The 12,537-nt window shown below is 32.9% G+C and overlaps 2 protein-coding genes across 13 annotated transcripts in view; one reads left to right on the forward strand and one right to left on the reverse strand.

Annotated features, from left to right (window-relative positions):
- LOC106868432 (supervillin) overlaps nt 1-12,537 on the forward strand; it is a 269,304-nt gene that overhangs the window by 48,286 nt on the left and 208,481 nt on the right. For 6 of the 10 annotated variants that reach the window (XM_052971700.1, XM_052971725.1, XM_052971717.1 and 3 more), the window contains exon 1: nt 10,164-10,434. The exons of the other annotated variants lie outside the window; for them this stretch is intronic. The gene's annotated coding sequence lies outside the window, so the exon portion shown is untranslated. Of the gene's footprint in view, nt 1-10,163; nt 10,435-12,537 lie in introns of those variants that run through there. 10 annotated transcript variants of the gene reach the window in all.
- LOC128246979 (uncharacterized) overlaps nt 1-12,537 on the reverse strand; it is a 25,335-nt gene that overhangs the window by 10,520 nt on the left and 2,278 nt on the right. For 2 of the 3 annotated variants that reach the window (XR_001409276.2, XM_014913695.2), the window contains exon 2: nt 4,533-4,566. Coding sequence is in view for 1 of the 3 variants with exons in the window: in XM_014913695.2 (XP_014769181.1) it covers nt 4,533-4,566 (34 nt within the window). In the remaining 2 variants the exon portion in view is untranslated. Of the gene's footprint in view, nt 1-16; nt 3,253-4,532; nt 4,567-12,537 lie in introns of those variants that run through there. The other variant, XR_008265212.1, reaches the window with a different exon arrangement.

The following is a 12,537-nucleotide window of genomic DNA, read 5'->3' on the forward strand; positions in this document are numbered from 1 at the left end:
GAACTGAATGGTACTGGTTAAGTTACTTTCTTTGGTCTTCAGTAAAATTCAACACAAGCTTTTTTTCAAACTACATTCAATTCTAAATATTTGATCTTTATATTGCAATTTCTTAAAATCACCATCATTACCATCATCAACATCATTTACTATCCACTTTCCATGCTGGCATGGGTTGGCTGGTTAGACAGAAACCATCAGGCAAGAGGACTACAAGCTCATCTGTCTGCTTTAGCATAGTTACCAAATCATGTAGGAAATTCTTTATCGAGTGTTATTATTAATTGTACATTTTTACATTTTAAATTCAGATTGACTCAAACTAAATTATTTATGCTAAATCATTTTAAGCCAATGACAGAGCCTCTAGGTGAAAGAATCTCAAGGTGAGAGAACCTCTAAGTGAGAAAGCCTGTAGAGGCTCACTGAACCTAATAAAAGTAGCAACCAGATCTCCCACAAATCATACCACACAGTGTCTTGCTGATCAAATAACAAAATTTGTGTAATATCTGAAAAACGTTATTAGAATGTGTTCTTTTGCTTTAACCCTTTAGTGTTTAAACTGGCCAATCTGGCTCAAATATTCCAGCTATATTATGTTCAAACTGGCAAGATTAAGCCTTTAACAGCTACCCTACAATGTCATTCAAAAAATAAACAATCACATCATTGAAGTCTCAAAGCTACAAGATAATGCATAATTATTTCGAAACATTGTGAATAAATAAGCATTACATTTGACAGAATAATCCGAATGCTAAAGGGTTAACCAGAATCCATAGTAACACATTTTACTGTGTTTAACTCTTTGTATTTAACTGCTGTCTTTAAATATAAGAGATATTTCATACTTATCTAATTAAGTGTAGCCAGCACTATATGTTATTCAGTAAGCTAAAATATAATAATAATAAAAATAATGTTTGTATTGTGATATAGACTTATTTAATTTTATACCAATGTAAAGATAAAGCTGCTCTTTTTATGATAAAATCTATATTCAACATAATATTAAAAAAATTCTATTTCATGAAGTCATTTAATTCTTAATGAGAAACTCCTATGATACATTATGTTTGCATTTTAGTTGAAAACTAATTTTTAATTAATTTGGCTTGTTTTTTCTTTCCACAAATTAAAAGCTCAAATTCCTTTGAGAATATTCTTAGCAATGATGATTCTTTTAAAAGTGTGATTATAAAAGCTTGTAATGAACAAGCTGTTGCACAAATAACATTATCATTTTACCTCACTTTTTCATTGTTTGGACAAGTTCTCCGAAGCAGTATTTTATGACCAGATGCCTTTCATGTAGCCAAACAGTTTAGTTGCATCTTACAATATACAGGGTCATAATGTCTTGTTCTAAAACTCATCTTCAATTTCTCAAAATACGTTAACATATTTTATTTTAAAATGGATACACACAATAAACAACATTTTTCTACCATCTCTAATATCAATCTATATTGAACATTTTCCAAATAATGTTTATATTAGTCATTAAGAAGGTAATTTTTGTATATTAATAATTTGCAAACTTTGTTAGCTATAAATATGATTTTTATCTGTGCTTATTTAAATGATTTACTATTCGTGTTCTCTACAATAATACTTGATTAAGCCTAATCCTATTTCATGAAAAAATATGTAATCTCCATCAAACAATCACATATTCATCATTATTAAATCAGTAGAATATAACATGTCCGCTCCAGAACCATTTCATCAGGAAAATAACCAATATGTTTGTTACATACATTTTCTTTTTGGGTAAATTACTGTATTATCTACTTAGTTCTATCAGTATTCTACCACAAGATCTAGCTGAGTTGTTTCAGAGGTAAACAAACGAAATGTTAGTCTTAAATGGATAACTACGATTAAGCTAATATGAAAAAATTAAGATCAAAAGATTATAGGTACAAACATAAATAGGTGCAGGCATTGCTGTGTGGTTAGGAAGTTTGCTTGCCAACCACATGGTTTTTCAGTCTTCACTATTTGGTATTTACTAGATCCTGGGCCAACCAAAGCCTTGTGAGTGGATTTGGTTGGTAGAAAAATGAAAGGAACTCATCATACATACACATACATATGTATAAGTATATATGTGTGCATGTATGTGTTTGTGTATGCATGTGTGTGTGTGAGGGAGGGTGTTATTTCTCATTGCCCTTATATCATACATGAGTTATAAACGAGCCTCACTGTCATACAAGTCCTGCTTTCATTCCCAGCCTTCTCATGGAAACATGTTTGGCCATATGGAAATATTACCTTGCTTGAAAGCAGTTGAGGGTTGGTGACAGGATGGGCATCGAGCCATAAAAAAATTTGCTTCAACAAATTCTATCTGACCCATGCAGATATGAAAAGTGAACATTAAACTGGCATTGACAGTAGCAGTGGTGGTGAGTCATATAAGTGGTTAGCAATGATAAAGGGATATACAAAGATAACGTCTTGTTTTCAAATCGTTTATGAAATTATAGGCTTGATAGTTTTAATAACATTTTGGGTTTTAGATATTATGGTCATGGGGTGCCATACTGAAGTGTTTCTGTTTACTGTGGAAGGAGTAGACCCAGGAAGACATGGGACGAGGTAGTGAAGCATGATCTCCGAACATTGGGCCATATAGAGGCAGTGACAAGTGACCGAGCCCTTTGGTGATATGCTGTGCTTGAGAAGACCCATCAAGCCAAGTGAAATCATAGTCATGGCCAATGCTTGTGTCATGTAACTGGCACCAGTGCTAGTGGCACGTAAAATGCACTCTTTAAACATTGGGCCTTATGGAGGCAATGATAAGTGACTGAAACCTTTGGCGATATGCTGTGCTTGAGAAAACCCATCAAGCCAAGTGAAATCATAGTCATGGCTGATGTCAGTGTTACATAACTGGCATCCATGTTGGTGGCATGTAAAAAGCATCCATTACACCCTTGGAGTGGTTAGTGTTAGGAAGGGCATCCTGCTATAGTAACCATGCTAAATCAGATTGGAACCTGGTGCAACCCTTCAGCTCACTAGCTTCAGTAAAACCATCTAACTCATGCCAGCATGGAAAGTAGACGCTAAATGATGATGAGGATGATGATAATGATGAGACCTGATCTGTTATCCTGTTTAGCACCACCATTGAATCCTTGGGTACCTTTAGCAGACTCTACTCTGTTACAAGCAGTTGGTCCAGAGTTTTGGTCTTTCTTTGTCTCATACCAGGCTTAGACACTCTGCAAATAACTGAACCATAAAAAAATTTTTTAATCAAAATTTTATTATTTCCTAATGAAAACTTTTGAAAATGTTACATCATTCACTAGCTTCTATGTAAATGAAACTGCTTAAATTCAAATTGTGTTTACAGTTATAATATGTTGGCTACCACAAAACTGTATCATATGACTGACTGCTGTCATAAAGGTAACTGATGTCTTAATGTATGGAATAAATTAACACGAATCCATAAGTGTATCTTATTGCCTTGGTTTATTAAATCACAAACCTGTTTCTATGTATAGTTTCTCTAAAACTATTTGTTTTATTTTTGAATCTTTAGAAATATTTTTAGGAAGTTTTCTTTGAATGTTATTCTCTAGTTTAGTTCTCTAATTTTCTCATATTCAGATGAAGAATAATTGAAAGCTGGATTTTTCACTGATTTCAGCAAAAATACTTTATTTTATTAAATGTGTTTTGTATGAAAACTATATATAAATTGTACAATATGGATAACCAGGTACATAGACAGAGTGGTAAGAAGTTACCATAGACTGTGTGGTAAGAAGTTTGCTTCCCAGCCACATGGTTCCAGGTTCAGTCCCACTGCATGGCACCTTGGGCAAGTGTTCTTCTACTATAGCCCCAGACTAACCAAAGCAGCATTCATCCTCATTATTTCAGTACCCACAAGACTTGTAGAAGAAAGCTATTCTCTGCCTGGAGAACTGGTTTGAATGCTTGCAACTGAGTGAACTCTACTGAAGTCATCCAAGGATCTAGTGGTGATGCTGAACTGACTAACAGATTAGGTCTACCAATCAATACTGCAACACAAGGGTTTTTGTGGTAAAAATGTAGTCCAATATTTTGCTGTTCATGCCTTCTACTTATCTTAAAGACTTCTAAGCCTAACACCACCATTTTGTCCTTTAGTGAAACTCACTCTTTTGTAACCACTCAAACCAGACTTCCAGTTCTCTTCTTACCTATAGTTTTTTTTTAGCCTGGGCATTAGTCACTTCAGTCTTTCCAGTCTGGGAGAGAGCATAAAAGTTTATAGTTGAGCCATCTTCTCAAACCCCATCCCCACAAAAAAAAAAACTCCCCAAACTCAGTTCTTTAAGGATGGGTATTATTTCTAGCAGGTTGGATAAATACATAGAGGCTCTTTTGGTGTCATATTACATCATGGCCCTTTGTTTATATTTTCATTTGTCTGTGGTCTGATAAAGTACTAGGGAATTTGAGTGTCTTCATCTGAGGCTGAAAACAAAAGAATGTATAACCTTAGAAACACTTACTTTATTTGGTGCCTGTCTCTTGGTCCATCCTCTCCTGAAACAATATCAAACATATTTTACTTCTCAAGTTACTGAATAATTGCTACTTATACATTCTTCTCAAACATCCTTGTGTCAGTAGCTTGTTAGTAAAACTACTTAATTTTGTACTTTTTATTTATTGCTTAAATACTGATTGGATGATAGTATAGAGGCTGCTTTTTCATATATTTTACCTAGCAACAGAATCTTCTCAGATTTGCTCTAAGTCTTCAACTGGATTTATTTCTTATTTCTGTACTGTAATGGAATATACCAGGCATCATCAACATCATTAGATTTCCTCAAATAATTTGAATCTGCGAAATACAGGAGCTGATTGGATTTGAAATATAGAGTAGGAATATTTTGTTTTTAGAAAACTGTGAGAGCTCACCACTATATTGACCTCTAAGACAAGAAATTTTACTGCCACTCAAAAAAAGACAAAAACAAAAACAAAACTAAAAACAGAATAAGTTTATATAATAAGTATCATAAGGAAGTTAAAAAATATGGTTTAAAAAAATTATGGCCCAGACATGGCTGTGTGATTAAGAAGTTGGCTTCTCAGCCATGTGGCTTCAGATTCAGTTCTGTTACATGGCAACTTGGGCAAGTGTCTTTTATTATAGGCTCAAGTTAATCAATCTCTTGTGAGTGAATTTGTTTGAGAGAAACTGTGCATAAAGCCTGTTGCTGTTGCATGCATGCATGTATGTGTGTGTATATGTGTGTGTAAACTAGCAAACCAAAAAGTAAAAAACAAAAAAAAACTTATTAGGGTTTCAGCCTTCTTCTTGTGTTGATTAATGCTGTAATAATTTTTGTTTTTGTGACGAGCAGTGACCCACTGTAGGATTTAACCTTTCTTTTTGATTAAGGTGGAGGTGTATGGCTTAGTGGTTAGGGTATTGAACTCATGATTGTTAGATTGTAGTTTCGATTCCTGAACTGGGCGACACATGTTCTTGAACAAAACACTTCATTTCACGTTGCTCCAGTCCACTCAGCTGGCAAAAATGAGTAATCTTATGACAGACCAGGTAGGGAATATATATGCCTCAGGAAACCGACTTTATGGTTCAGGAAAGAACTTTACTTACTTTTGGTTAATAAAGTTGTGGAGATACTTGGAGTAGGATTAATTCTTTGTAGTTTCATTATTTCCCCACTTTCATTATTCAGTTACTTGTTTCAGTCATTGGACTGCAGCCATTTAGGAGCACTGCTTTGGAGAGTTTGGTTGATTAAAGTGACTTATTTTAAAGTCTGGTACTTATTCTATCAGTCTTTTTGTACCAAACTGCTAATTTATGGAGAAGTAAACTAACACTGGTCGTCAAATGGTGAGAGATAAACAGAAACATACAGACATGCACATACACACGTGTGCGTGTGTGCACAACAAGTTTTTGCACAGTTTCATAATCATCATTTAACATCCATCTTCCATGCTAGCATGGGTTGGATGGTACCACAAAAGCCAGCCAGGCTGAAGCCTGCACTAGACTTCTGGGACTGTTTTGGCAGTATTTTTACAGCTGGATGCTCTTCCTAACATCAACCACTCATCAGAGAGGACTTAGTGCTTTTTAAATCACAGAAGCACAGGCGAGGTCAGTTTTGGCAAGGTTTTTACAGCTGGATGCCCTTCCGAACACTAACCACTTTACAGTGTGGACTGGGTGCTTTTAAGTGGCACCTGCACTGACAGGGTCACCAAGTACTTGCAAGACATTAAAATAAAAACCTGTGGTGAATGACCCTTGCCCAAGTTGCCATATAGTGGAACTGAATAGGAAGCCTGTGTCTAATTTATTCTAATTCTTGGCAAATTTCTTGTGCTAACAATATGTTTATGAAGAGGGCTTTTGTTTCTTCAAAACTTAATCATATTCAGAAATATAGTAACATAATTTATTCATATTCAGAATTTATTCATATCCAGAATCTATGATAACATAATTTATTCTATTTATATTTATTTACTAGTGTTGATCAATTCTAGTTACTAAGGCAAGGATATACTCTCATTATAATTTTTGAGTATCCCCATTATAATTTTTTTTATTAATGATGGTATTCCTGTTGGCAAATCTATTGAGGATTAACACCATTTTGTTAATCCATGGTGCTAGATTTGCCAGTACAATAGATATCACTGGTAAGAGTTATAATGTGTGGTGTGGTTAAGAAGTTTACTTCCCAAATACATGATTTCAGGTTCAGTCCCACTGCATGGCACCTGGGCTAGTGTTTTCTGCTATAGTCCTGGACTGACTTAAGCCTTTTGAATAGATTTAATATATGGAAACTGAAAGAAGCCCATCATATATATATGTGTGTGTGCTGTGTTTTCTTGTCTTGATATTACATTATCATGCAGTGTTTCTCATTTCCAGTCTTCTGTGAAAACATGTCATGGGAAAATTTTAACATACTTGGAGAAAAGTAAGAGTTGGTGGTAGAGAGGGCGTCTGGCCATAGAAAATCTGCCTCAATAAATTCCACCTGACCCATGCAAGCATAGAAAAATAGACATTAAAATGATTATGATGATGATGTACTTAAAACAGAGGGTATCACTGTGGTTTAGTAGCAGAAATTGGTCAGCATTCCTACCCATTACTTCTGAGATCCTTGAAAATGTAGTAGTTAGCAAAATTCTAAAATACCAAGCAAACAGGTAATATCTAATGAAGAAAATTTTCTCTTCATTGAATTTATTTCATGTCATTGCATTTTCCTTATATAATAAAAAAATATGTGGTGCCATTACAATTAAAAAAATGTGTAAGTTTTCCATAGTTTCTGTTGAATAAAATTAAATAACAGGATTTCATAGATGCAAGTGATTAAAATTTTGGTTAAAATTATCTTTGAAAATTATTTTCAAAGAGCCAGATTCACTGAGTCAATAAAGGAGCTGCTGCATGGTCAGTCATCTTGTAAGAAATAGCTGTACCACATCTGCCACATTAAATAAGAAAATGATATCTTAGATAATAACGTCTTACATACTCTGAAAAAGACTGGGTGGTCATAACTGAAATACCTTTGATCACTGTTTTTCTCAATCATAAAATAACAACAATATCCAGGCTATTTTGGGGATTTTGGATTCTAGCAGCTGTTTTACTAGAAAAACAGTCACTGATTTGAAAGAAATAATAATTATTAACAATTTCTTTCATTCTTGTTAAATTTCTAGTTCATTTAATGTTTCAATTCACCATTCTTTCAACATTTTTAGTTCTCCTCTATGTAAATTGCCTAACCACTCTTCTCAAATATGATAAAATTGCTCTAAAACCTGTGCCTGATTTGGCTGAATCCATAGCAGCTTCCAAAATGCCAAAATATTTCCCTATTCTTTCATACTCAATGATTTAAAAAATATTTTAGTGGAAAAATATAAAATTACTCAAATTTTATATCTTTCAAATTATTTAAATTTTTGTAGTTGTCAAATTTCCACCTGTTTTATTATTCATTTTCTCTTTTCGTACGGTTCTTCTTTTTCTCCTTGTTTTAATGTAGTTATGTATACTTTTTGTCACTTTAGCATTTAAAAAGTGAGATAGACAGGATGGTTGATATTTATGTTACATTTATATATTGAAGCACTATTTATAAGTTTGAACTCAGATGAGGTTGAGGACAAATGTAGAAGTGGGGGGAGGGGATAAAAGAAAGGAAAGAAAAAGTGAAGGAAATTAAACAGAAGGTTGCAGATAGAATATATCTATATATTCAGTGAACTAAAGTGGAAATCATAACAGTGACCAGGAGTGATTAATAATTACAGAGTTAAATGTAGTTTCTCATGGTAAACTGATTTCACTTTTGAATTGCCTTTAGCCTTTAATTTCCACCATAGATAACTACAAATTTTCCTTGCATCCTTTTGCTTATAATTAAAGTAGTTTTTCTGCATTGTGAAATATGGCACACTGATTTTCTATGACCATGGTGACAACAAATATTTTATTTCAGTCTCAGAATGAGCTGGTAGATGTTTATTTGCCTCTTATGTATAATTGATAATCCTCCTGATATATGTGTGATTTACCATTTTAACTTCATTTATAGATCTTCAAAAGAGGGATTTATTGATACATTATATTGATATTATTTGATAATACTCCTTCAATTGTATATTAGCTGTTCCATAACTTAGAAAACTCAGGGCAATTGTATTAAACACATATAGCAGATAATCCATGTTGATGTGAATATGGCTTCTCATTTTAGCTTTAAGTATTAGCAAAGTTGGATAGAATTCAAAGTGATTTGTTATATTGTTAATATTAGACAGTGTTGAAGGTGATGAGCTGGCAGAATCGTTAGCATGCCAGGTAAAATGTTTAGCAGCATTTTGTCTGTCTTTATGCTCTCAGTTCAAATTCCACTGAGGTTGACTCTGCTTTTCTTCTTTTGGGGTTGATAAAATAAGTACCAGTTAAGCACTGGGGTCGATAACATTAACTTATCCTTCCCCCCAAACTGCTGGTCTGGTGCCAAAATTTGAAACCAATATTAGTATTAACTCTTTCATAAGCCTGGATATCCTTAAACTTGCATTGGGTAGTTAATGGAAGCTTAATTATCTCTTTACATTAATATTGAATAATATTGGCATTTTTCCATTTACTGAAAAAGATATCTGAATTTTAGGTAGTCAGAAGTGACATCTCTAGTCAAATTGGAATAAGATTGGCATGTTAAGTGGAAAAGTTTGATGTTGAGTTGGTAAAGTTGCTCATTCTGCATGCTGACTTTCTATTATTTTATTTATTTATTTATTTATTTATTTCATAAATTAAATAACAAAGCCGTTTGCCTACACTATGAAAGTCTTTACCATATTTCTTTTCAATATATTGAGAACATTTATTCCTAAGTTTCCAAATTCTATATTAGTTTAAAAAAAAAAATATCCAAGAATGGTAACCTCATTAAACATTCATTAATGACGTCTACTGGGAGAATCTAAACTGCAAGACTAAAAGGTGAAAGGTTGAGATCAAAAGCTATGCTCAACATTTACATAGGGTTACATTTTGCATGTATAATTGCTTGAGAAATAAAAATTTTATAATGTAAAGGAAATAATTTCATTGACGTTTCAAAATAGGTTACTAAGTATATACAATTCACTGAAAATTTCTAAAAGAGACAAAACGAAAAATATTCCAGTAAAATTTATTCGAAAAAGAGACAGGAATCTTGAACAGGCCAACTGATATTTTTATCGTCTGCTATTCGCGAACTATTTACGTTATTTCATATATCAGTGCGTAGTATTAGCAACTAGGATACTGTCAGTTACCATGGTTACATAACTGCCTAGCGTGCTTCTTAGTTAACCTTCTCGCTAATTTGATCCTTCCGCATCAAAATAACTTCCTCACACTATTGAGTTTCTACCATGGTATTCCACCCCCTCTATAATCATTAACATTATTTTTTTTGTATGTCAGCTTCTCAGTTTTCTATGTATCTTCTCTTTTATTATATTTATTTCTCCCACTTTATTCCTCTCACTTAACATGTACTGTTTCTCTCACCCAGTATTATTCTCTCCCTTTCTCCGTCTGCTAAGTACGCAATCTAATTTCTCTTGTATCTCACTCTCGTCCATTCTGTCCTCCAGGAAGGAAGCAGTTGTCGGCTGCTTCCTCGTTTTCTTGTTTTTGTCTATGTCTATCCTGTTTTCTTACTCTCTCTCTCTCTCCTTGTAGTAACCATCCTAAATGTAATTACGAGAATCCTTGTGTTTTGTTTACGATTATTATAAATTGATATTTCGAATCAAATACTTCCCTTATTACCGCGTATTTTTAAATGACTCTTGGAGAGTAATCATACATTGGCGACGGTAAGTTATTATTCATTCCAATGTTTTGCCTAAAATATTTCTTTTTTCTTTTATATAAAAGAATTTGTTTAGAATTTATTAAAAAAAAGATAAAATAATCCTATCACCTGATTCATTGACACATCTTCACATATTTTTTTAAAAGATTTCACACCGGTTCAAGGTGTAACACAAAAAGCCGGTACGCTACGCACACATACATACACGCACGCACACACATACACGCACGCACTCTCTCTCTCTCACGCACAATAGGCATACATAATCTATCTATCTATCTATCTATCTATCTGTCTGTCTGTACATACATACACGCACAAGGCGATGTGTGTGTATATATAAATATATATATATATACATACACACACACACATTTATACATGCACATGCTTATATATACACACAGATTTATGCCTTCCCCCTTAAACACACACAAACATATTCGCACACATCTATACATACACACACATAAAACGATTCAAAATCATTTCATTATTTGAAAATATATGTCTTATAAATATATATATATATAGTTTATCAAACTATTCTACCTATATCAGCATGGAAAACAGGTATAAAGTGATGATGATGATGATATACACACGTCTATATACTCAAATATAATATTATATATTCATATACATATGTATACATATATAAAAACATGGATATATACCTTTCTAATTTCATAAAATATTGCTGACCATATATTACATTATATATATATATATATATATATATATATACATACATATAATGTAATATAAAATCTGTAGTATATATGTATGTATATATATATATATATATATATATATATATATATATATATATATATACATACATATAATGTAATATAAAATCTGTAGTATATATGTATGTATATATATATATATATATATATATATATATATATATATATATTATCGGGCTAAATTATCATTCCCTCAACAATTGCAGCCCACACTATTCAGTTCAATAGTAGTTCGTTTGAGAAGAAAAGGATGATGATCAACCGTATGCCGGGGTGTCATGTTACGGCTACTTCGATTATGCTCGGTAGCACTCTCATCTGAAACTCTGAACACCTGTATTTCACGTGCTCTTTCACCCCTTTCTTCTTTATCTTAGTTTAAAATTACACGGCAAAAAGTCATAATTGCTTAACCGTTATCAGTTATTACATATTTCTTAAATAAGATAAATGAGTGAAACCTGATAACTTTTAGACATGGTATCCGATCTTTTATTGCAGTCTAAACCACACGACAAGAAAAGAAATGAAACGAAACGAAGGCAAGACAGTCTTCAGCAGTGGTTTGATGAAAACAATCGAATTGTATTTTCAAATTGTTTTAGATCGATAAAATTAAACAAACGATTTCTCAATTTCTTCCGATTCGCTTTATACTTTTCCCTTTATTTTATTCTTCTGTCATTATATTGATTTTTATTATATATTTGTTTGACAAGTCATCAAACTGATTGGATCGCCGACCTGTGTTGAAGACTACTAAAGAGAGAAATGTATAAAGGAATGCAGAAGAACGGTTGCAGCCTGCATTATTAGTTTGCTGTTTACTATGGGCTCAGTGGTTTTTTTTAAAACTTCAATAGTGATGATATCAGAAGCACTTGACTATGCCTATATACCTACCTGTCTATTTGTCTATTAATCTGTCTGTTGTCTGGTCGTCAATTTATTTATTTGTTTAAGGCTTATAAAATACTGCTATGTTAGCCTGCAGTCGTTGTTCCATTATTTTGGGGTTTTAGTAACAGAAATATAAGGTTCAATTCTTCAGTCTGTTGTTAACTTATGATATTCACGTAAAAAAAAAAGTCGCACATTGGGAATGATAATCGAAACTGATGAACTGCATGCACTCATGTATATTCTCATATTGCACAGACACTGGTATCTGTGCCTTCAACATCTGTGGCACGGAGAGGGTAGACTTGCCTTGGCGGGGTTAACTTTCCGAGTGTAGTTCCATGGATTTAAATGACGCACAGTGTTTCCCCTCTGGTATATACATAGTTGAAAGTAATCCCTCATGTTAAAACGAATATTATGTATATATATATATATATATATATATATAT

Source organism: Octopus bimaculoides, chromosome 1 (assembly GCF_001194135.2).
Source record: "Octopus bimaculoides isolate UCB-OBI-ISO-001 chromosome 1, ASM119413v2, whole genome shotgun sequence".
NCBI lineage: Eukaryota > Metazoa > Mollusca > Cephalopoda > Octopoda > Octopodidae > Octopus > Octopus bimaculoides.